This window comes from Gossypium hirsutum, chromosome A04 (genome assembly GCF_007990345.1).
Source record: "Gossypium hirsutum isolate 1008001.06 chromosome A04, Gossypium_hirsutum_v2.1, whole genome shotgun sequence".
NCBI lineage: Eukaryota > Viridiplantae > Streptophyta > Magnoliopsida > Malvales > Malvaceae > Gossypium > Gossypium hirsutum.
This window is the reverse complement of record NC_053427.1, coordinates 144,937-170,974: the sequence shown is the minus strand read 5'-3', so window position 1 is coordinate 170,974 and position 26,038 is coordinate 144,937. Positions and strand designations below refer to the sequence as shown.

Below are 26,038 nucleotides of genomic sequence, written 5' to 3'. Positions count from 1 at the left end.
CTTCCATTAAATTTGAATATGTGGCATTCTAACATTCAAAGTTCCGATTTAAAAATTAAATTCTAATTGATAACAAACATTCAAATTTAATGAAATCGAACTTTAATTTTCAAATCAGACAAATAGATAGATTAAAATTTGGGAATTAAAATTAGATGGATTAAATTTAAAAGATTAAAGAATAGAGAGACTTGAGGCAGAATTAGACCTAACTATAAATCATTAATTAATGTGTAAAGGGGTGGCTTCCACGAAGCCAATGGATCTGAATCTCTGAAATCAAATAAATTTGGTGAAACTTCGAGGAAGCTTAGCAAACCCAATCAAAGTGGGCAAATCTATGGATCGATCTCCCACTATTTTATTTATTTATTAGTATAATAATATTTTAAATTAAATAATACTTCTACTTATTATAAAATAAATGACATAACATAAAGGTCCAATCATCCGGCATAACACATGGATTCTCACCTTTCTTGTCTTAATCTATCATTTTTCTTTCTTTATTTTAATACTAATAATCAACATTAATCCCGATTGAGTCTTAACTTGATTGATATGAACATTATTGTTAATGGAGGAAGATGTAGGTTGGAACGCATTAATCTCCTATTTATGAGTTATGAATAACTTTAAGCATTGTATAAAAAAAACATATATGATTAGAAGCTATAACGAGGTTTAATAATTTTTGTTGGGTTAATTCCACCAATCATCCTCAAACTATAAACCAAATTATAATTTGGTCTCTAAACTTTAAAAATATTCGATTTGACTCCTTAAAATGACGTAGATACAGATGTTAAATACTCAAAAATAGCGTGAGAGCTATTTTTTCACCTTGTTAGATCCAAGCTCTTCAAGTGTAAATATACATACGTTTATAATTTGATTCATATTTTTTTTAAATATGTTTCTCGTTATATTTGAATTAGCATTTGAATGCACAAAGATAACACTAGGCTAATGAAAGGATGCCATTGATAAAATATTGATACTTTGAAGATTTAATTAGAATGATTTTGAAGTTTGGGATCGTTTTAAAATTAGAAAAAAAGATTGGGGATGTTTGATGAAATTAATCCCTTACTTAAATAAATGAAGGAAAAAGAACTCTCTAATCCATCTCAATTTTGATATTAAGCAAATTGGCTTTTAGTCAATTGTATATACATTTTATTGGTATAATAACAAATTTAATCCTTAAATTTTACATATATTTGTCAATTTAGTTTTAATTTAACACATTTACAATATTTAACCTACAAATTTAATCAGTAACATTTACACAGAATATATAAACATCAATGAATAATTTTATTATTATACCAATTAAAATTATGCACAATTGACAATGTCGTGGCAATTGCCATTAGTTGCTCACTTTGAAATTTATAAGGATTAAATCGCTTCAATTTTTTTTGAGAGGGATCAAATTACTTAATATCAAAATTAAAAGGGATTGAAGAGGCGTTTTTACCTTAAAATCTCAACCTTCAAAACACTTCAGAATTCTTTATTAGTTTCTATTATATGCTTTTTTTTTCTATATTTAAAAAAAAAACTTTGATTAGTTTTCAAGCCTCAAATCTATGAAAAAAAGTTGAAAAAAAATAACAATAAAGAAGACAAAGACAAGCAGTTCAAATTACACGAAGAAAACGGAGAATCAGAGCTTACTATTCTACATATATGACCCCCACCCTTACCCTCACCAACGCTTTCAATTTTACTATTTTGCATTTTTATTCCTTGTTCTCTTTCTTACCAAAGAAAAAAAATTCTTTTTTTTTTCTTCGGTAAAGAAAAGTATTTTATTTAAATTTCTGGGGTTTTTGATTCTTACCCATTTCAGGTTTTCCATAGACTTGCAATAAAGGTTTGTTCTTTTTTCAGATCCATTCATATTTGATCCTTTTTTTTCTTTTGTTTTATGTTTTGGGATTGTTTTTCTATAGCATCGACGTTGATATTTTATGCAAATTTTGCACTCGTTCTCTTTTCTGGGGTTGAATCCTTTTACTGTTTTCTGGGGTTATTTTGATGTTGTAGGTTCCAATTAGATGCTTATTAGGCTTGGTAATGAAGATCTTCAGTTTGGTTTTATTTGTAATATGAATTGATAGTAGGGGGGTAAAAAGTAAAAACTTGGCAGATGGGATCTTGATTTGGGATTCTATTGCTTTGCGGCAATTGTTTGGTGTGTTTTAAGCATGCTTGCTAATGTTATTCTTTTTCCCTCTTGCACAAATTTTGAATTTTGCTTTATGTTAATTAGGACCTTGAGGAATTAACCAAGCATATGATTTTACTCTTTTGATGCGTGAAGATGGATTACAAAGTGCAAGTCGGAGTCCAATCCCACCTTGAAGTACGTTATTATTGATATTTATTTCAATGTATACCCTTGTTTTGGTTGATGAATATGCATTTGGAGTTGCTTAATGTATCTAGAGCTTGCATTTCTAACATTTTAATGATAATTGTTGCAGATGGGACCCCTAGATGATAGGACAATGGAAGATCTCGATGACGAGTGTCTCTTTCCCTCTGAAATGGATGCTCAAAAGACACAATCTGTTGATCCAAATCAACATATTTCAGTTCCTGGTAGTTTGCCTTTCAATGGCAATAAAATGACAAGGAATGGTGTTTATAAAAGCATAAAGACCGTAGTTTTCTCGAATAAGCTTAACTTGCTCATGCCTTTTGGTCCTCTGGCAATCCTGGTTCATAAAATGACTGATAGTAGTGTGAGTTTTAGCTTTGATGTCCTTTCTTTTTGCTTGGTTTTCTTCCCAACATAAGTTGTTTAAATGCTGAGGTGAATTGCAGGGGTGGGTCTTCTTTCTAAGCTTACTCGGTATAACACCTTTGGCCGAGCGTTTGGGTTATGCTACCGAGTAAGGATTCAAGTTCTTCATTGAAATTTAGTATTTTGATGCTAGCAGTTGTTATATTGGCTCCTAACATTACCTTTTCATTTGATCGAATTTAGGCAGTTGGCTTTTTTCACCGGACCTACAGTTGGTGGTCTTCTAAATGCTACATTTGGGAATGCAACTGAACTGATTATTTCAATTTATGCACTGAAAAGTGGAATGAAACGAGTTGTTCAGTTGTCATTGTTGGGCTCGATTTTGTCAAACATGCTGCTTGTTCTTGGATGTGCGTTCTTTTGTGGTGGGCTTGTATATCATGGAAAAGAACAGGTCTTTAGCAAGGTAAAAGTATTACTATGTTGTTCGATTTCTATTTCTGCTATTTTCCCGTATTCAAGTCGCTCTAAACTGAAGTAAACTTACATTCAGGCCACAGCCGTTGTCAATTCCGGGCTGCTGCTGATGGCAGTCATGGGCCTACTCTTTCCAGCAGTCCTCCATTACACACACACTGAACGCATTGTTGGGAAGTCAGAGTTGGCTCTTTCAAGATTTAGCAGTTGTGTTATGCTTTTAGCTTACGCTGCCTATCTTGTTTTCCAGTTGAAAAGTCAAACAGATCTCTATGTCCCCCTTGGCGAGGTTGGTTACCATTATTTATTAGTATCTTTCGAATAGGTACTTGCCTTGTTATTTTGTTTCCGAGTATTTTGTGTAGAATGCTTAGTGTTATGGCAAATGGTGTAACATCAGGAAGTAAACCAGAATGGGGAGAACTTAGATAACAATGATGATGATGAAGATGAAGCTCCAGAGATCTCCAAATGGGAATCAATAATTTGGCTTGCAATCATGACGGCTTGGATCTCTATCTTGTCGGACTATTTGGTGGATACCATTGAGGTAACATTTGGTTTTTGATCATATGCATCTTCTTTATGTCATGATTAGGAGCAATATGGTTGGTAGGATGGTTCTAAACGAGAGAACGGATTTTCTTAGATTTGGTCCATTTGGCACATACTTCAGTGGTCCACACTGTCTCGTGTTATCAGCAAGGATATTAGCTAGCACGTAGGGTTTTAATATTGATTTGCCTTTTGTTCTTTTCTTAGGGGGCATCTGATGCGTGGGATGTGCCGATTGCTTTTATTAGTGTTATATTGCTCCCTATAATTGGGAATGCTGCTGAGCATGCAAGCGCCATCATGTTTGCCATGAAAGATAAGCTCGTAAGTGATTCTCTGATTTCCATTTCAGAAATTCTTTTACATTTTGCTAATCAATGAATTTATCTGCAGGACATATCCTTGGGAGTGGCCATAGGGTCATCAACTCAGATTTCTATGTTTGGGGTAGGTTTTATGCATTGGATGCACCCGTTTTCTGTTGATGTTACTCCATTATGTCATATACTTCCAAATGTTGGGCGGTTTTACTTTTGGTTTTATTCTTCGATTGCCATGGCACCAAGTAATGAATTAACATGTGTCTCTTAGTTACGGGTGGCTCATTTTGCCAATTATTTAGCATTTCTCCGGTAAAATACCATGGATGCCCTTGTATTGAGAGTCAAATTATATTTTTCCCCATTTACTCTAAAATTAGGCAAATTAGTTCCTGTACATTAGATCAAAGAACAAACTAGTCCTCTTTGTTAAAACTTTCATTCACTTCTATTGTTAAAAACTAGTGTGGTTGATAGAATAACTAGACAGTTACACATGGCATGCCATGTGTGCATCATGTTGACGTATGTGTGCATCATGCTGAAGTACAAGGACCTGTTTTTAACAATAGAAATGGATGAAATTTTTAACAGAAGAACTAGTTACTCTTTGATCTAACATACATGGACTAATTTGCCTATTTTTTTAGTGGAGGGGGCAAAATGCAATCTAACTTCTAGTACAGAGGCCTTTATGGTACTTTATCACATTTCTCCACTCTTTTTACATTACATGTGATGATGTGTAAAGCATAAACAGTGTTAAAGACCTGGAGAATTTTTACTCGGAACTTTGGAGCTGAAACTAGGTTTTGTATATTGGTATTACTAATATGCTGCTTCTTTTTTGCCTTGGTCTTCTAACTTTGTATTCTTTTTAAATCTACAGATACCTTTTTGTGTGGTTATTGGGTGGATGATGGGGCAAGAAATGGACTTAAACTTCCAACTTTTCGAGACAGCAACTCTGTTCATTACCGTTATAGTCGTAGCCTTTTTTCTGCAGGTTGGTTGTATATCAAGAACATCATCCTTGAGTTCAAGTAATCGTTATTATTATCCAGAACTGGAGTTGACTTGGTTTTCCATTATTTTTTACGCAGGAAGGGACGTCTAACTACTTCAAAGGACTAATGCTTATACTTTGCTATCTGATAGTTGCTGCGAGTTTCTTCGTACATGAAGATCCTCCCACAGATGGTCAGTTCGTCCGTTCCTTTGTTCGAATGTCTCATTTGGTTCGGTTTTCTTGTAAACAGTTGGTAATGTAATTGGTTTGATGTTACAGATCAAAGTAAGCAACCGGGAACCTGATGAATGACACAGTTGAATCGAGATATGGAAATTCGGAGCCCTTGAAAGATGCAAGAGGCAAGAAGCAAGAACCCATGGAGATTTGAAACAAGTTTGTCCCACATGGTGTAAATAGTACTGTTGACAGGCAGATATTCCATTTTTTTTCCAGAGCTAAATTGAAGTGCTCAATCTTTTTATTTAGGATTAAAACTATGTATTATTAATACTTTTGATTTTTGTGACTAATCAAGATTCACAAATTATTTTGTGGATATGATTACAGGTTTGGTGATAACGTGAAGAGCACATACTTGGGAGTAAATTTAGATAAATAAATTCAAATATAATTGCTATAAATGAAACATATAAAACAACATTGTGTTATTTATATTTGCACCTCATGGATTCTTAGCACAGCATGTTATTAATGGTAGGGTTCAATATTTTGATTGAAAAATTAGATTAATGTTTGTAAAACAAATTTAAGTACAAGTTTTGGTGGTATGGATTTCATTTGGTGCATATATTTATCTATATAATTTTATAAGATAACTTATTTTGAAAAGTGAGACTATTTTTCTCTTTTATCAATTGAGTTGGTGTTCGGTTAACTTGTGATATTAGTTTAATTAAGTACGTATCTTTATAATAAGCATTGATACAATTTACTTTGTAACGGTATTTTCATCTTTTTTTAACTGAGTTGATACTTGGTTAACGTGCAATACCAACTCAAACACTGACACAGTCTAAGTGTTTTAAATTGAAACACTAACAAGTGTTTTATAGTAAGTATAAATGTTATAATTATAGAAATATGTTGAGTGGTAAATGTATTGGATTTTTTTTCTTTTATGAATTGAGTTTTTGAATTTTTTAAATTAAATCATGTCTTTTAGCTAAAGCTTGAAAAACTGGCACTGTTATATATATATATATATATTATAAGCGTCCACTATAAGATGATTAAAAGTAATCGACTAAAATAATTTTTAAAATGTTTAACTTTAAAATATATTTAATATTTTGATATATATATTATTCCATATTTAAAATTTAAATTTTTTTTAAATAATCATGGTTTATATATATTGAAGCACGACTTTCAAATATATGTATACTAGTTCTTTTACTCGTGTGATGTGTCATGGGCCAAGACTTTGCCTTAGATTTCGATCTTAGGTTAGCCTTTGGTGCTCGCTTAGAAGAGGGTTCGACTCCTTAACCTTGACAATTAGACTTCGATCCTTGCTTGAGGGAGGCTTTGGCACCCTTAACTTTGACAATCAACGAAAAAGGAACTTAGATAGCATAAGATAATATTGGGAGAATGTAAAAGTATTCTTATTAACTGTCAAAACTAGCTTGTGGAAGTATTCTTATTAACTCTTAAAGCTAGCACTAGCTTGTACAAATGAGGGAGGGGAGTCTCTCCTTATATAGGCAAGCCAACTAGCTCGTTAAATACTATACATGGATAAAGAGTTCTAGAGCTTCTAGAATATTTTACGCGATTTTACAAGGATCTGATCCTTTTTTTGGACTTTTAGAATCTTCGGGGGCACTTTGAAAACCTCTCAACTTGATTTTGTCGTGCTCGCCTTGTCACACCCCAAAATAAATAAGGTTAATTGAAATGATTAAACAAGAAATGAGTCTTAAGCTTGATGGTTAAGTGTTAGTTATCCTTTTTAGAGAGCCTAGTTTCGAGCAGCGCCCCCATATTTCATTTTTCCAAATTTCGACAAGGCTTTGGGAAAATTGCCATTGTCGCCCCTAAGGTTTATAAACCCTAGTATATAATCTAATCGTAATTGCATTCAACCCTCTTTCATTACACCTTTGCAAATTCTAATAGAATTAGTTTTTCTCTTTTTTCCTCTTTTTCCTCTTTTTCTCTCTCATTCTTACACCCTATGTCCTTCTTTGTGCTATTAATTATTTTCTTTCCCCTATCGAAATGTTCCCTATTCATTGATTTCTACCAGAATTTAGATTAACATTAGTAGCATCCGTTACTTTTTCCAAGAATCGGTAAGGTGACATCATGACATCATGAAGCACGATGTCGCAACATCATGACGAACAGGGGTGACGTCCTGACGAAGAGAATCATCATGTCACGATGTCATGTAGAAATCATGAAACTAAGGTCGTTTTGATGCAGCAGAATATTTTCGAAGCCACTCCATCCTAATCAGAGACACTTACATCTCAACTTTAAGATTATAAGTTAGCCTGAGACAGAAAAAGGCGAGATATCAAACTACCGCAAAAATATTGTGAAGGAAATCTAGTGGCATATGCTCTAAGTGTTGCGAAGAGCATCGGTTCAATTGATCCTTTGAAATATTCAGAGGTAGTTTAGGCTTTTGGTTCAAGCAAGTGGCTCGTTGCTATGGAAGAGGAGATGGAATCTCTTAATAAGAACGAGACTTGGCAATTTGTTAAACCACCCACCGAAAAGGAAATAGTTGGTTGCAAGTGGGTGTTCAAAAAGAAGAAAGGATTGGGTCAAGGTGACATGAAATATAAGGCGAGGTTGGTCGAAAAGGGCTACAATCAAGTGAAGGGAGTTGATTTTCATGATGTGTTCTCTCCTGTTGTGAAGCATATTTCTATCCGGGCATTATTAGCTCTTGTTGCATTACACAATCTTGAATTAGAGCGGATAGATGTGAAAACTGCATTCTTTCATGGCGACCTAGAAAAGAACATTTACATGCAGCAACTTGAAGGCTTTAGGATCGAAGGCAAGGAAAATCATGTATGCATTCTACAAAAATCTTTGTACAGCCTGAAGCAGTCTCCTCGGCAATGGTACAAGAAGTTCGATTATTTCATATTAAGTATTGGTTTCGTTTGGAGTAAGTACGACAATTATGTGTATCTACAACGATTAGATGATCATTTATTTATTTTTTCCTTTATGCTGATGATATATTAATTGCAGTCAAGCATCCATCAGAAATAAATCGACTTAAAACTATGCTTAACTCTAAATTCGAGATGAAGGATCTTGGTGCAACTAAGAAAATTTTAGGGATGGAAATTTTGAGATATAGACACTCTGGGAAACTATTTTTGTCAAAATAGAAATACATCGAAAGAATTCTCGAGTGGTTTGGTATACAAGATTCTAAACCAGTTAGTATTCCTTTAGCTGCACGTTTCAGACTTTCGGCTCCAAAATGACCACAAATCGAAGATGAAAAAAGGTACATGTCCTCGGTTCCGTATTCCAATGCAGTCAAAAGTTTAATGTATGCAATGTTTTGCACTCATCCCGATATTTCACATGCAATTAGTGTAGTAAGTAGATAAATGGCCAAACCCGAGTAATTACATTGGCAAACTGTTAAGTCGATTCTTAAATATTTTGAGAGGGACATCTAATACTTGTTTGGAATTCAAAAGATGTTCAGAAGATTTAGTCGACTATGTAGACTCTGATTATGCGGAAGATTTAGGAAAAATAAGATCTCTCACTGGTTATATGTTCGCTTTTATCAATTGCACTATTAGCTGGAAAGACACTTTACAGGCCACTGTGATATTATCAACTACAGAGGCGGAATATATGACCATCACAAAGGCTGTGAAAGATAGGTCATTTGAGGGGTTGGTTGATAAAAACAACAAGACTGTTGTATATTGCAATAGTCAAAGTTTCATAAATCTTACTAAAGATCAGATGCATCATGAAAGAACAAAGCACATAGATATTCGGGACCACTTTTTTCAAGAGGTGATCGCTTAAGGAGACGTTCAAATTTGCAAAATCAACACAGAAAACAATCCAGCCGTTATGATGACAAAAAGTCTCCCAATTTCCAAGTTCAACATTGCTTAGACTTGGTAAGTATCCAAAAAATATCAAGTTAGGCCCATAACAGGGCTCGATAGAGAAGGCGTTTCGAAAAAATAGGAGTCAAGGTGGAGATTTGTGGAGTGTGCCTCACATTTCGGACAAAACAGGGTTGACGTCAGGATGAGGAAGAGCCGGAGGCATGGCAATAACATCTCGACGAGAAGAACCGCCTCGTTCTGACGACACAAAGAACGATGTGACGTGGCGACATGTACTCAACTTAAATCAGACTTCTTCTCCTCGTTAAACGTTGCTATCTTTTCCCAGTCAAAATTAGCTAGGAATTTTAGTCTATAAATAGGGCTTTTAGCAACCCTAGAGTTTTTTATTCAACAACATAATTAAGAGAGAGTTTTGTGGATTTCAGGAAGACTTCATATTTTTTTAGGTTCGAGTTTGTTTGTTTCTCCATCTTGTACTCCTATTCGATTTTTGTTGTTTTAGTGAAGTTTTCTTTATCCGTGGTTCTTTCATCCTCTTCGACGAAATTTTTTCACGTAAATATTTGTGTCCAATTTTCTCATTTTTCGTTCTTGCTCGCTGCATAATTTGGGTTTACCCCAACATATACAATCTTAGGACTAAGAAAGACAGCAAGTTGTGTAACACCCCTAACCTATATCCGCTGCCAGAACAGGGTTTCGGAGCATTACTACCATTTGCAGATCACTAAAAAAAATTTAAATACTTACCGATTCAATGAATCATATAAATAAATATATTACCATTCAATCATCAGTTTGGCACTTGTATAAGCATCAAACAGCAACATTGTTAGTACACTTGCACATATCTCATATAAATTCAACATTGATATATCTATTTTCTCGACATATCGCACTTGAGTTTAATAATAGTCTCAACTTACATAATTTCCTTGTATCAACATATCAAAGATAATCATATATGTACATGTCATGAAACATATCATGCTCTTATCGTTTCTTCATAAGCATATATCATTCATTTCATTATATCAATATTTCATGCTCCATCATTTTCATATATTTTATGTATATTTATTCCGGTAATAGCTTATATCAAACATAACATAAATTATATTCTATGTACTTATACTTATTTCGTTTATCTATCTTCATAATTATTTTATATAACTATTCGTCATCTGATACATATTACCTGAATATCAATTGTTCAACAGATGTCATAGCGTGTCCCATCCACGGTTTTATTTATCTTTGACATGATGCCATAGTGTCTTTCAACTATGGTCTTACTCATTTTCTGTCATGTTGCCATGGTATCTTTCAACCATGGTCTTATTCTTTTCATGTCACGTTGCCATGGTATCTTTCAACCATGGTCTTATTCATTTCATATCATGTTACTATGGTATCTTTCAACCATGGTCTTACACATTTCATATCAGGTTGCCATGGTATCTTTCAACCATGGTCTTACACATTTCATATCAGAGAGCACACTCCCGCGAACCTCATCCTTACAGTGGGATTACCAGTCCAGGCTAAATCCCCTGTAATATAAACTCATAGAGTATTATCGGGATTACCAGTCCAAGCTAAATCCCCTGCAACGACAATTACTCTAATGAGCTTGGATCTGAATTACCAGTCCAGGCTAAATTCAGACCCTAATTCGGATTACCCGTCCGGGCTAAATCCATTTTCCACATATTCTTCGGGAGGGCTATATCAGGTTAGGATCACCCGTCCGGGCTAGATCCTTTTTACCGTCAATTCCTTTTCAGAGATCCATCGAATTTTCCTTTCATTCAACCGGGATTTCTTCCCCTTTTATCAAATATATCAATGCTTCATAAATTTCCATATAATGAACATTCAAATCATATTCATATAAAAAACATGCGTTTCAAGCATTTAAGAATATAATTCAAGTTACATGAACTTACCTAATTGCTTGTTTGTGTTTATAATTTCATTAATCCGATATCTTTTCTTTTCCATGATCAAGTCTCATATTTGAGTCGTCCGAATCTTTATAAATAAATTTGACCATCATTTTCATTCATTTCATATTCTAATGCATTTAATTAATGCTCTAGGAAAAATTACCATTTTGCCCCTAAACATTTAATTAATGACGATTTCATCCTTAGGGTCAGGAAAATAAAATTATTGCAATTTAATCCTTATTTCCAGCTATTATTCTCATACACATTGATAACAATCCATGAATTCTATAAAATATTAGAATTTTCCATAATTTCAACACATTTCAATTTAATCCCTAAAACATGTTTTCCCCCTATCTTGAACTAAATTAATATTTTCATTCAATTTTGTAATTTAAATAATAAAATTAATTCATTTCATGCAATTTGGTCATTTCTGAAATTTTTACAAAATTGCCCATAAAGTTTTACTTTTATTCAATTTAGTCCCTGAGCCTAAAATATGCAAATTAGCCATGCTAGATGAATATTCATACATATTTTTCCTTCTCCTCCTCTCTATTCCACATCCTTAATGTAGATAACACATTTGTAAGTAACATTATTCATAATTTTTATTATTTACTTTTATGAATATTCAAGCTGTCCATTTGTGTCATAGTCACTAAATTATTTATATCTAGAGCTATACAACTCCAAATTAAGATATGCTAATGTTTCCTGAAACTAGACTCATATATATTCTTACCATAAAATTTTCAGAATTTTTGGTTTAGCCAATAAGTACAGTTTATTCTTTAAAGTTATCTCTATTTTGCTGTCTGACAGTTCTGACCCTTCTTCACTAAAAATTAATTATCTCCTTGTACAGAATTCGAATGATGTTTCCATTTGTTTCAATTGAAAATAGACTCATTCAGGATTTTAAACATATAAATTTAAGCCCATAATTATTTTTATCTAATTTTTGATGATTTTCCAAAGTCAGAACAGGGAACCCGAAATCATTCTGACCTTGTCTTACAAAATTTATTATATCTCATGATTTACAATTCCATTGCTTACATAATTTCTTCTATAAGAAACTAGACTTAATAAGATTAAATTTCATATTTATTCATCCTATAATTACATTTCTACAATTATTTATGATTTTTCAAAGTTAGACTACTGCTGCTGTTCAAAACTGTTTTAGTGCAAGATATTAATTACCATGTTTATAACACCCTTATTTTCTTTTTCTACACTATTTCTCATCACTTTCTCTTATTTTCTCTTCACTAACATATTAAGAACATAGGACCTTATGTAAGAAAACTCTACTATAACATTATTTCCATGCTTTGTCAATAATAACAAACTTAAAAACATATTGAAATCTTGATATACTTACCTTGTTCTATTGATACTAATCTTTAACTTGATTTTCTCTCTCCTCCAGTTTCTATTTCTTGAATCCAACTTGATATTCTAACTCCCCATGGTCTCCTTAACATTTTTCTCTCCTAGTAGCTATGGAAATTCTTTTGATTTCTAGGTGAAAATGGTGAATTTTTGGTGAAAGGACCAAATTGTAAAGAAAAGAAAATTTCTTTCTTTTCCTTCTCTTCTAACGTTGGTTGCATGCATGGAAAGATGATGAAAATTCTTCATCTTTCCTTCCTTTTATACTAAATAAATAATAATAAAATAATAAAATATCTCATTAAAATAATATATATCTAATTAAATAATCATAAAATATCATCAACATCATCATTACTTTCTAGATTTCTCTCTCAACCAATTGACCATTTTGCCCTTTATTATCTTTTAAAACTCCATCCTTGAGTCATCATTTAATTTAGTAAAATTATAATTTAGTCCCTCATAGTTCTTCACCTATTCAATTTGGTCCTAATTCATCCATTTTCCTTAGTTTTTAGATCATTCCACTCTTAAAATATTTACATTATTGGTCCTTCAACTTTTTCATATTTACACTTTAACCCCTCAAATTTTGAGTATTTACTCTTGTGCAAAAAACTTTTCTCACTTTTACAATTTAGTCCTTTTTTGAATTAATATATCATAATATACTTCTCAATATTGACATAACTCAAAATTTCCTTTTTTGTCACTTTATTTCCTTATTTTACTATATCAAGGATAATATCTTACTGTAAAAATTTTTAGGGTATTACAAGTTGATAGTTATATATGCTAATAGGAAATAAATTATTTAAAGAAGTTTAATAATATCGAGTATTCTAATAATTAAAATTTTATGCATATAAATATTTATTTATTTATCAAATTAATTTTTTTTATTTGAAAGGATGAAAGATTAATATATAATATAAAAAATTATAATAAAAGAATAACATTTAATTTTGAGATAATGAAACATGGTAAGCAAATACTAACTATTTTAACTCAATTAATGTATATAGGATTTTACCATTTTAATTTCTTTTTATCCAGTTTATTCTTTTCTTTAACATTAATCCCTCTTTAAATAAGAGGATAATGTGTTTTAACTCATTCGAATCTTTCAATGTCAATCGAGCTACGACTCAATTGTCCGATTTACTAGTTTAATTAGTGAGATCGTTCTGTCTTTAAATTTATTTTTATAAAAAGAAATTATCTGTTAATGTTAGATAAATAAATACCAGTTATCTCATGCTCTAAGCCTTATTCATACTTGAGAAAAATTTAATAGTTAAATTATAAAATTACTAAATTTGTAGCCTAATATACTAATAAAAAAATAAATTATTGTAAATAATATTTAATAATATTAAAAAGTCTAGTAATTAAAAATATAAAATTAAATAATTTAATTAAAAAGGTAATTGTTGTTGAATTGAATCAAGAAATTGACTTACTATAGCTGATAAATATAGTTAACTGAAATTCATATAACCCTACCAAACCTTCTAAGCTCACATGGATATAAAAACAAATACCACCCTGCATTTCTTTTCATTAACCTTCTTGCTGTGGATTTGAAAACACAATCGTGTTTGTTGAATATATATATATATATAAGGAATCAGATATGGGTCATGAAGTTGCAGAAGACAATCAATCTCCATTGCTGCCAACTTCTTCTTCCTCAACTGATGTATCAGCAGTGCTTGTTAAAAGAACTGGTATTTACATACATATATATATATTCTTTTAACTGATGAACTTTTTTATGTTCTTTTAACTGGTGAACCTTTTTTTCTCCTTTCCCTTCGACTCTGTGGATCGTTCATTACTTTCCTACCTAAATATTTGCAAGAAGATAGTAAACATATCAGTTAGCCTCTAATGTTCTGCTACTTGAATTGCTAGCTATGTATGTATGAAGGGGGAGTAGGGAGTGGTGGGTAGGTCTCTAAATGGAAAATTGCAGCTTTAGACCTCTCACAATTCATAAAATCTTAAGTTATTTGTCTCCTCCCAAAAAATTAGAATTTCGATTTAGTCTTTTTGAAAACTATAAATATATAAGTCAATATAATAATAAAATTATATTTTAACTCTCGTAACAATATATAACTTAATCTTAATCCTCCATAAAAATTCTTGATTTCCCCTGTATGTATGTATGATTGTGTTTCAAGGTGACTTTATGGTAGCGGTGATGCTAGGGGTAGGCAAGGGTAGATAGAGAGCTTGGCCACCCTATAGCCTCATGGAAAATTGCTTTTTAGTCTCTTCCAAAAAAATTAAAACATTCAATTTAAATATTTTTAATTTTTAATTAAATGGAAATTTTGTATTTTTGGCTCATCTGAGACCCTTAATAATTTAATTTAATTTAATTTTAGTATTAAATTTTATAACTTTATCTCTCCTTTTGTCCCAGAAAGATAAAATTTTAAATTTAACCCCTTTAAAATTGAAAAATTACAAATTAATACAATAATAAAATTACATTTTATCCAAATTTTATAATTTCTGGGCTTAGCCCCATTTTAGACCTCTGATTAATGAACTTAAAGGAAACCTTAACAATGAATGAAAGGTGGAAAGAAAAAGCATGATGAGTTGAATGAGCAGATATTGCTTTTGAATGGTAGATGCGGTTTGAAAGTGTAACATATATTTCATGGTTTTAAGTGTTATAACAAAGGTTAAAACATGCCATAACTCTCTATACTATTCGTAAATTTGAAATTTAGTCCATGTACTTCTATTTCTAGGAATTCAGTTCCTTTACTTTTCAGATTTCAAAATTTAGATCCAACGGTTAACATTGTTGGAATCATTTTGTTTAATTCAAGTTTATTATTAAGTGAGTTTATTTATTTTTTATTTTAAAATATCACACCAATAAATTTTAAAAAAAAGAAATTTAATAGCATTAACAACAAATAGAAAGACTAAATTTTTAGAAATAAAAGTATTAGGACTAATCTCCAAATTTGTGAAGACTATAAGGGCTTGTGACACTATTTTAACCTATAATAAAACACATGGAAAGTGTCAAAGTTAGATCATTTATTAGTAATCATTGAAAATGACATTAGCTGTAAGCTTCCACATCCTTAATTTCAAACATTTTGACTCAAACACAGTTCAACTTGTTTTTAGCCTTGAGTTAGGTTGATTTGGATGTTTAAAGCTTAGTTTTTCATTTTTATATAATTTTATATTCCAATAACTTTGAATTTGAGTAATTCTTTTTGGTACTTATTTCATTATTTTGAGTTCGAGTTAGTTTGAGTTCAAGTTAAAAAAATTTTATTTGTAAATTTGTTTGAATCATTTATTGATAAAACTATCACAGAGATCTCTGTACTATGAATTGGATTGCGTTTTGTATTTTTTTATTAAAAAATAGGCAAATTAGTCTCTGTACATTAGATCAAAAAGCAAACTGGTCATTCTGTTAAAAATTTCATCAATTTCTATTATTAAAAACTAGTCCTTATACGTTAACATAAGGCACACGTGGCATGCCATGTGTTACTATCTGACTATTCATCAGCTACGCTAGTTTTAAATAGTACAGATGGATAAAATTTTTAATAAAAATGATCAGTTTACTCTTTAATTTAACATACAGAGACTAGTTTATTTATTTTTTGAATAGAAAAGACAAATACAATCTGATTCTAAATACAGGCACTACATGATTTTTTTTTATTATCATTTGACATCGTTATTGTACACATGCTTGTTCATGTTGATGTAAATGCATGCATGCATGTATCATGTGAAACATTATCCAATGTTTAATAGAAATTGAAATGGGCATGTGAAGGGACACTGAGGACAGCAGTGGCACACATAATAACGGGAGTGATAGGGGCAGGAGTATTATCACTTGCGTGGAGCATTGCTCAGCTGGGATGGATTGCGGGCCCAATCTGTATGCTAGCATTTGCAGGTGTCACCATTGTTTCAACTTACCTTCTATGTGACTGCTACATGTTTCCTCACCCTGAATATGGCCCCAACAGAGTCAAATCTTACATGGATGCTGTTCGTTTCTATTTGGGTAACCCTTCAAAATTCTTATTTTGCTTCATCATGGTTCTACCTTTTATTATATGCATGTTGGGGTTGAATTGGTATTAAATTGGTTGAATTTAGGTTTTAATTTTTTCGAATAATTTCAAATTATATTATTTCCTATTTAGATTTTTGAGTCTACTTTCGATTAATTTAAGTTTGGGCTATTTTCCATTTATTAAGTTGAGTCATTTTGGATTAATTTTTAATAAATTATTTTGGGTTTTGGTTACTTTATGTCTAAATCATTTCGGGTTTGAACTATTTTAGAATCAAGCTCGAATTATTTTTAATTTCATGATTTGAAATACTTGTTCAAGTCATTTTAAGTTGGATCTGTTTCAAATATGAGTCAATCTAAGTTGGAGTTATATGATTGTGGGTTGTTAATTTTTATAGTAAAATCAAGTTTGAGCAAATTGGAGTTAGAATTGATAGGTTAAATTTTGTTATTAGTCCATGTACTTTACGAAAGTTATGGCTTTAGTTTTTATACTTTAATTTGATCAGTTTTAGTTCCTACACTTTTCAAATTGGTCAATTTTAGTCCTGATTCAAATAGTTGCAAATAATCCCTTTGGTTAAATTCAATTACTAGTATTGTACTATATGTATACTTGTAGATTTAGTTTGTATTCTCCAATTGAATCATTCTAAGTTCTTATATTTTTCGAATTTTGAAATTCTAATCTTTTCGCAAATGATAGTCATTTATCTATTAACTGGATTTTTAGCGAATAATATATAGAAATAACAAACTGACATGGTATTACACGTATAATAATATATTTATTGTATCAGATTTTGGAAATAAAAAACATAGAGAATTTAATAATCATCATTTGTTGAGGACTGAAATTTTAAAATATGAAAAGTATATGAACTAAAAATGACTAAATTAAAATATAAAGTTTAAATTCATAATTTTCATAAAGTATAGAAATTAGTAATAAAATTTAAATCGAATTTATATGCATAATTTAATATTTGTATGTATGTATATATGTATGTATGTATATATATGATAAATTATTTTATATATGGACTCTTCCCACCACATCATCCACGATTCATCTCTAATTATTTAATGATATTTTAGTAAATTTTTTCATGTTATTGATACATAATTTTGGTAATTTTTTTATTCTAAACCTCAAGCCTCTTAGGTTCGGGGTTCAGGGTAAAATAAATATCAAAATTATGTATCAATGACATGAAAAAAATTATTAAAATATTATTAAATAATTAAAAATAGACCGATAAGAATATTTTTTCATATAATGTTATAGATAATTAGATAGGGAATCTACCACATATGTAGGCATTGACAGCCCCTTGATTTATGGACTGAAAAATTACTAAAATAAAAAGTATTATATATTATATTACTTGCCATATAAGTCAAGATTGCATCTTGGTTTAATGTTCATTGTTTTTACTCATCTAATATATTTTATATAATGCGAATTGACAGTCTTCGGCCTGACTCATGTCTGTAAGGTGTTTGTCTTTTTTATTCAAAGAAATATTCTCCTTTTTTTTAATATTAAAATAAATGAATGTGTTTTTCACTCTAAAATGGCAATATATAGGTTCAGAGTTTTTACTACGCGGAAAATATAGTTGTTTCTTTGTATGCATTGCAGGAGAGAAGCAGCACAAAGTGTGTGGAGTAATAGCACAGGAGAGCTTGTATGGGAATACACTTGCCTATGTCATCACCTCTGCCAGCAGCATCAAGTAAGCTCCATTCCCCTTCCTCTTTTAGCTCTTGCATATAGACTTGTTAAATCTCGATGTCATTAAATTATTAGTAAAAAATTATAAATTCAAATTTAAATAATTTTTTTCTCCGACTTTTAATATTGGCTGTTAAATCGTATGTACATATATATTAAATCCGAGTCAAAATTGATGAGTTTAAGTATACACAAAGAAGGTTGCCATGCTTAAAATTGAATGTGGTTTTGGATAAGTAGTTGACCACATCAGAGAAACAAAAAACAACAAAATGTTATTAATGCTCCTGTTTTCTGCTCTTCTCGAAAAGCTGAAGTCTTTTGGATTGTCAAGCTTTATTACGTGACAAGATTTGCTTCATCTTTTCCAAATGCTTTTACCTCCTTCATTTGTCCATTCAGAAAACAAGTACCAACTTCCATCACAGAGTGTATTCCAGCCCAACTTGAATACTAGTAAACTCGAGTGCTTGAGATATAATCAAACACACATCAATAATCAAAGAGATTACAAGTTGCAAGACTTGTACAAAAATTGCTGTTAACATCAAGATCATCACGCTTGAATAGATTTGTCAATCAGGACTAATAAATAATTGGGTTCAATCATTTTGAGTTTTAAAATTTAATACGGGTTATATTGATATTAAATCATTCGAATTTATCAAATCAACTACTATATAAACTTTTCCCAAGGGTCCATGATTAGGATGCTACATTACTTGTGGGCTCAAATAAAAACAGCTCATTGTTTTGGGATTTTCTTCATAGACAAAAACATCATATTGTCTGTACCGAAAACCTTTATTTATTGGAGCAGTAACAAACAGCAAGTAGTTTGACAATTAGGCAAATCATGGTCCCTTGTAAAAACACCTTTTTTTTACATCAAACCATGAAAATTACCTGTGTTTTGCATATATGCAAGTTGTGTGACCTCACCCATCTCCTCAGCAAATTCGGTAGAATTTGTCCTTAACGGTACATACAATGGAATGACAACTATTTGAGGCTCAAAGTCTTTGAATGTATGATTTCATGCATCCGTAAATGAATGGAAAATCTTTGACTCATGAGAGATAAGCATTTATTGTAGATAAGATTAGATTATCTTTTACTCAAAGTTACATGTGACCTATCATATGCATTTCATCCAAACATACATGTATCAATTTTTAATAGTAGAGAAGATGAAATTTTTAACTAAATGACCAGTTTACTCTTTAATCTAATGTTAAAAGATTAATTTACCTATTTTTTAGTAGGAGTAAAATAGATTATGACCTTCAGTATGTGAGACTTCATAGTACTTTTATCGAAAAATGGGTGGGAGTGATAGTGTTATCATAAATTAATGGTTTTTGGCGGATGTGTTGCTTGTTTTTGTGAAACATTTCAAATGGAAACAAAGAGAGAACATTATTGCAACCGTCATCTGCATGGGGTGGAATGGATCTTCGCCTTGTCTCTCATTTTCCTTGGTGTCGTCTAAAACAAGCAACAACTAGCTATAGCCATAGCCATAGCCTTAGGCTTAGACATAGTTTAAGAATCATGGACTCTATTCAAATTAGACTTCACAATATTAATTTCAACTTAAATGAAAGCTTATTTATTATACTAGAAGGAAAAGAAAAGTGAAAGGGTGGGTTTGATAAAGTGATTGTCAATAAAGAGTTGTACCTAAATTTTTGATGCAAACTAAGCTGGACCTTATTTCATTTTAATAAGACTAGCCAACCAATCCCTTACCAACCACTAGTTCCCTATCCTATGATTCTAATGACAACCCATTAGTTACTGCAATTATATGTATCTATCTATCCATATGATCTATATGTATGTGTGTATGTGTGGGAGAGGACAGAAATGGTAAAAGGATGAACGGCTCCTTAGTCTCTTTTGAAAATTTCCCTTTGGAAAAACACCTTGATTAAGACCACAAAGAACGAATATTCTCTACTAGAACTGCACCAGTTGCATTCTATAGATGTATAGTATTGGTACTACAAGGTCAAGCTTCACCACTTCCAGCTTTTTAGTTTCTCTAACTATACTACTGGTTGGTAAGTGTGTGCGTGTATATATATAATATAGTTTACACACACTCTTTCACCACTTATTCTTAAATCTCTCCCCACAATTTCTCTGTGGTTGAGTAAGGTCCGATAATTTAGTGGTTCTTTCTAGATACTGGGATCTGAGGAGTGATTAAAGATTACCAGAGGGAGCACAAGCAATAAAGGTTTTTCAAGTAGCCTCTTTTTGTTATCATATGATGAAAAGAAAGATGCATGCACGTAGGAATGAATAGGCAAATGTATAAATTACAAGTTTCCCATTCCATGTTTCTTACAATATCTTCTAGCAGTTTGCTAACTTGTCGTTGTTGGCATCTCTAACTATATTAAGCTGTCTGGAAAAAAAAATCTAGAAATAGACCTTTTGATTGTCTTTGAAAGATCATCTTGCTAGTGCTCCTCTCATCTTTTGGATTTAGAGAAGATCATTCTTTTAGTGTGATTCAAGAGCTATACAACTTTATGTTATGATATCTAAAAGAAGCATGTAACTTTGAGGGCTAAGGGTGATATTTGGTGTTGTATTTGAATTTGGCCTTAGACCCTTTATTTTGTGTGCACAGCTCATAAGTTTTCTTATTGAAATCCATCGCTTGCTTCCAAGTACTGGCCTACAATGGCGGTTCAACACTCACTTGAACTAGATAATGGCTCCTGTGACGATGATGGACATCCCGCAAGAACCGGTAATGGAGATTTCCGGACTAGAGCGCTTTTAATTGGTCTTGTGTTATTCGGTTTTGGTCCAACGGAGCTTTAACTTTACGGTGTGTATGTGTGGGAACTCAATCAGGGACCTTGTGGAGTTGTGTTGCACACATAATTACTGCTGTTATAGGCTCTGGAGTATTGTCCTTGGCTTGGAGTACTTCACAGCTAGGATGGTTAGCAGGACCTATTGCCTTGCTTATCTTTGCTATTATCACCTATCTTTCGGCCTTCCTTCTTTCCGATTGTTATCGGACCAACGATGGAACACGTAACAAGTCTTACATGGACGCTGTTCGGATGTATCTTGGTAGTTTTTAAACTAAACTTGTGGCTAAAATCCTTATCTGCTTTCAATGTCCTTTTACAACTTAGCCTACTATGAAGCCTAATTTGGTTGAGTGATAGTTCAGGTAGAAAGCGGACATGGATGTGTGCTTTGCTTCAGAACCTGAGCTTGTATGGGACTGATATTGCTTATGTAATTACTACTTCAACCAGTATGAGGTACTTGATGAACCCTTTAGTTTACCATTTTGTTGCTTACAGTCAGGCATTCAAATAGCGCCGATATAGCTGAATAGCGGCCGCCACCGCTATCGGAAGAAAAACGGTTGTGAATTTAAGTCACAACCATAGCGGCCGCAATAAGCGGTGAATATCGGCAATTGCGGCCCGCCATTCCCTTTTTCAGGCTAATTCATAGAGTTAAAAATCGAAAAAAAAAATTAAGGAGATAGAGAGAACATTGCTGTTAGACAGATAACACTTAACCAGAGGATGGAGAGTAGAGAAGACGAGGAATATGGTCAAAGGAAAAAAAATATGAAATGATAGTAAACATATTTATATTTATAAATATAGTATTTTTTTAGAACTGTGTATTTAATATATAAAAATATTAATATTAAATCAATTAAAATATCAAAAAATATTTTTAAAATGATTAGAAATTAGTTTTTATGATTGTAATTATATATTTTTTTAAAAATTTTACAATAAATTGTGCAAAATAAACAAAAATTCACCAAACCTTCTTTAGACCGCAATCACGATTATTTAAATAAATAAATAAATTTTGCTATTTTTTAAATAAAAGGGTAAAATGCAATCTTAGTCCTACTGTCCTTTTCATCATGACTGTTTTTAAGTTGTTTTTTTTTTTTTTTTTGCTTAATTGAGTTGGATTATTTATTTGAGTTTTTTGGCCTAAAACAGAGCAATTCAGAAATCAAATTGTTACCATAGAGAAGGGCATAAAGCAGCATGTTCGTATGGAGATACTTCATATATGTTGCTATTTGGAGGTGTTCAAGTAGTGATGTCACAGATACCAGATTTCCATAACATGGAGTGGCTTTCAGTTGTCGCTGCAATCATGTCCTTTACTTACTCTTTCATAGGGTTTGGACTTGGATTTGCACAAGTGATAGGTATGATTACCTGGGAAACTTGCTTCTAATTTTCTTCATTTGTGTTTACTTATTCAAACTTCTTATCATCAACAATTTAAATTTCACATTCCAGATAAAAAAAAATCTGAACAAGTAATCTATACTTAAAAAAGACCTAAACTTAAAATAATCCGATCAAGTAACTCAAAATAACTTGAACTCGAGTATCAAACCCAACATGACTCAACTTGGAAAAACCCCAAAATGATTGAAAGTTCTAAAACTAACCCGACCTGCCTAATTGACCGGTTTCCTATCCAACACAACAAGAAGAAACTATAACATGGTGTCATATTTAGTTTTTATAAGGTTTATCTGAATTCTGATAACAAAAAGATAACTATAGTATGAGTGGATTGGCTTGAAGACACTGTTTTCTTTCCCCCATGATTGCAGAAAATGGGAGGATTCAAGGGAGTATAACAGGAGTGCCTGCTGATAGTGTTGCTGATAAACTATGGTTAGCATTTCAGGCACTTGGAGACATTGCATTTGCTTATCCATATTCAATCATCCTTCTTGAAATACAGGTATGGTTTCATTTCCTTTTTAAAACAAACTGAGCTGAAATCTCATGTGAACCTGAGATTTTGAAGCCGTCTAAAATTTATAAAATTGATTGAATACAGGACACCTTGAAGTCCCCTCCACCAGAGAACAAGACCATGAAAACAGCTTCAATGATTGCAATCTTTGTAACAACATTTTTCTACCTCTGTTGTGGTTGCTTTGGATATGCTGCCTTTGGCAACAATACGCCTGGAAATCTTTTGACAGGATTTGGATTTTATGAGCCTTATTGGCTTATTGACTTTGCTAACGCTTGCATTGTTCTTCATCTGGTGGGTGGATATCAGGTATGTCACTCGACCTTAGCTGTGAATCCAATATGGGTTTGTTTTTAAGATTTTATATATTTGGGGAGTCTTTAAACGATCATGCCCCTATACCTAGTCTGTCAATCCTGATATGAACACAAAACATGAGTTCATTAACCCGAACCAAACCCAACCAAACCCGATTTGACCATCAAAAGTCAACAATATGAACTTAAACCCGAAACTGTCCAAGCTTGAACATGAAACTGAGTTGAACATGAAACAACTGAAACCTGAAATGATCTAACATTAAATGACTCAGCAAGTAATCCAAAATTATCCTAACTCGAAGCTACAAAACACAAAATGATATGAAACTGTAATGACCTAACCGAAATGACCCCTAAACTGAAACGACCCCAAATTTTAAAAACCTGATTGGACCCCATCAATCCAATCTACCTATAGGTAAAAGTGTCATGAAGGTTCCTGTACTAGGAGTCAGATTGCATTTTACTCCTTCTATTTAGAAAATAAGTAAATTAGTCTCTATACGTTAGATCAAAGAGCAAACTCGCCAGCTTTTAATAGTACAAATGGATGAAGTTTATAATAGAAAGAACTAATTTGCTCTTTAATTTAAAGTATAGGAACCAATTTTCTCTTTTTTAAGTAGAGGGGACAAAATGTAATTTGACTCCTAGTACAGGAGCTTTCATGGTACTTTTACCTCTACCTATATTGATAGGTCTATTTATACTCATGTCCAAATATGTATACAAAACTGATGTAGAATATTTCAAGAAAATAAACGAATTAGAAGTTCGTAGATGTTAAAGCTTTAGTACTATTAGATTGCTTACAATCAATCATGTTTGACCATCCTATTCTTTTTGGTGTTCAGATATTTAGTCAGCCAGTGTTTGCATTTGTGGAAAGATGGTTTACCAACAAGTTCCCAGGCAGTGGGTTTGTGAATAACTTCTACACTATCAAACTCCCATTGCTGCCTTCATTTCAAATGAATCCTCTGAAGATATGCTTTAGAACAGCCTATGTTGCATCCACAACAGTGATTGCAATGATCTTCCCATACTTCAACCAGGTTTTAGGAGTGTTGGGGGCATTGAATTTTTGGCCTTTGGCTATATATTTTCCAGTGGAAATGTACTTTGTGCAGAAGAAAATCCAACCCTGGACCAGAAAATGGGTTGTTCTTAGGACTTTCAGCTTTTTCTGCTTGCTTGTCACTATTGTGGGATTGATAGGGTCGATTCAGGGGCTTATTAGTGCAAAATTTGGGTAAGAGACTGTAAAGGAAAGACTACATGTTATGTTTTCTTGACATAATGTATTTCATGAACTTCAAGCTTGACATTGGATTTTTTTTTTCTCAAAATATAGCTAAATTTACAAATATGTCAAGTTATTCATATGTAGTGTCTTCAAGTTTCCTTGATGCTTATATAATGGGGGTAGAAGAGAAAAGAGCTGCACTACCCTCAGAGTCTGTCCTTCTCAAAAGGACTTATAGACAATACCCCTCCCCCTCTTCCATATTTAGTAAAACTAATATAATATATTTTACAAAATTCTAAAATCTTAAATTTTAAAAATATTATGTAAATCCAAAACACTAGAATCTAAAATCTTAATATTAAATTTAGTAAGGTTAGTTTAATATTTTTTTTATAAAATCCTAAATTCTTAAGACACTAAATCTTAATACCAAAGAATGTTACATTTTTGCGTCAATCTAATCTTTACAAATCCACTTATATTTATATCTTTATTTATTAATATCATGTCCACAATGTACTTTTCGCTAAAACTTCAACTATTATATGACCTATTGCATTATCTTTCACTTAAATTCACGTAACTCTTATTACTAAACTTTCATAACAAAAAAGTTCACTGTGCAATAGTGACATTTTTATTCATATCTCATTTATCGAAATTGATAATTAAGTTTCATTTGAAATTACCGAAACTAGAAATCCATCACTAATATAAAAAATTTTATCAGAATTTATAAGTAAGCCAATTAATATAATTTTTTTAAAATTTTTTTTTTAAAATCTTCCCATTTTCTTCTGCTAAGCAATTTTGACCTTTTTCAACTACAAAATATTAATCTTTTAGTAAAAAGTTCATATAACGTTTTCATTTGTTTCTCTTGAAAATAACTCATTAACCTTTGTGTACATATAAAGTTTATCTCCTAACTATTTTTGTACATTTTTTAATGATATTTCAAAGTCAAATAAGGGAACCCAAAATCAATTTTACCTTTCCTCACTTAAATTTGTTTATCTTATAATCTACAGTTCCATTACTTATACCGTTTCTTCTATACAAAACTAGACTCAATAGGCTTTAATTTCATGTTTGGTTCAACCTCTAACTAAACTTCTACAATTTTTAGTAAATTTTCAAAGTTAAACTAATTTTGATGTCCATAATTGTTTTAATGAAAATTTTACTTATTAACTCTCGTACCAACATTTAACACTTATTTCACTTATCAATTATTAGAATACAAGTTCATTAGATTATACATAACACTAA

At 31.7% G+C, this 26,038-nt stretch overlaps 2 protein-coding genes across 8 annotated transcripts; both read left to right on the top strand.

Annotated features, from left to right (window-relative positions):
- The first annotated feature begins 1,531 nt into the window (after window positions 1-1,531).
- On the top strand, window positions 1,532-5,683 carry LOC107931168 (vacuolar cation/proton exchanger 5). 2 transcript variants are annotated; one of them, XM_041110641.1, is made up of 12 exons: window positions 1,532-1,882; window positions 2,282-2,374; window positions 2,496-2,756; window positions 2,839-2,906; window positions 3,002-3,227; window positions 3,315-3,527; window positions 3,639-3,788; window positions 4,001-4,117; window positions 4,187-4,240; window positions 5,003-5,119; window positions 5,217-5,313; window positions 5,402-5,683. In XM_041110641.1, the coding sequence occupies exons 2-12, from the start codon at window positions 2,333-2,335 to the stop codon at window positions 5,425-5,427; spliced, it is 1,371 nt and encodes a 456-aa protein (XP_040966575.1). In that variant the 5' UTR covers window positions 1,532-1,882; window positions 2,282-2,332; the 3' UTR covers window positions 5,428-5,683. The 2 variants fall into 2 exon arrangements, with proteins under 2 accessions (XP_040966575.1, XP_016718466.2); XM_016862977.2 differs by having other exon boundaries at window positions 1,557-1,882; window positions 2,333-2,374.
- Window positions 5,684-14,083: 8,400 nt separating this feature from the next.
- LOC107931155 (probable amino acid permease 7) lies at window positions 14,084-24,842 on the top strand. 6 transcript variants are annotated; one of them, XM_016862948.2, is made up of 9 exons: window positions 19,793-20,472; window positions 20,597-20,651; window positions 21,051-21,173; window positions 21,281-21,505; window positions 21,609-21,702; window positions 22,414-22,628; window positions 23,046-23,179; window positions 23,279-23,506; window positions 24,372-24,842. In XM_016862948.2, exons 3-9 carry the CDS (start codon window positions 21,104-21,106, stop codon window positions 24,771-24,773), a joined length of 1,368 nt encoding a protein of 455 aa, XP_016718437.2. In that variant the 5' UTR covers window positions 19,793-20,472; window positions 20,597-20,651; window positions 21,051-21,103; the 3' UTR covers window positions 24,774-24,842. The 6 variants fall into 6 exon arrangements, with proteins under 6 accessions (XP_016718435.2, XP_016718438.2, XP_016718436.2 ...); XM_016862949.2 differs by lacking the exons at window positions 19,793-20,472; window positions 20,597-20,651 and adding an exon at window positions 18,308-18,407; XM_016862947.2 differs by lacking the exon at window positions 20,597-20,651 and having other exon boundaries at window positions 19,791-20,472.
- Window positions 24,843-26,038: the final 1,196 nt, after the last annotated feature.

Coding starts and splice junctions, on each gene's coding strand:
- LOC107931168 (XM_041110641.1), top strand. CDS start 2,333: ATGGATTACAAAGTGCAAGTCGGAGTCCAATCCCACCTTGAA. Junction 3,228..3,314: donor AAGAACAGGTCTTTAGCAAG/GTAAAAGTATTA, acceptor ACTTACATTCAG/GCCACAGCCGTTGTCAATTC. Junction 3,528..3,638: donor TCTATGTCCCCCTTGGCGAG/GTTGGTTACCAT, acceptor GTGTAACATCAG/GAAGTAAACCAGAATGGGGA.
- LOC107931155 (XM_016862946.2), top strand. CDS start 14,218: ATGGGTCATGAAGTTGCAGAAGACAATCAATCTCCATTGCTGCCAACT. Junction 22,629..23,045: donor TGGATTTGCACAAGTGATAG/GTATGATTACCT, acceptor CCATGATTGCAG/AAAATGGGAGGATTCAAGGG. Junction 23,507..24,371: donor ATCTGGTGGGTGGATATCAG/GTATGTCACTCG, acceptor TTTGGTGTTCAG/ATATTTAGTCAGCCAGTGTT.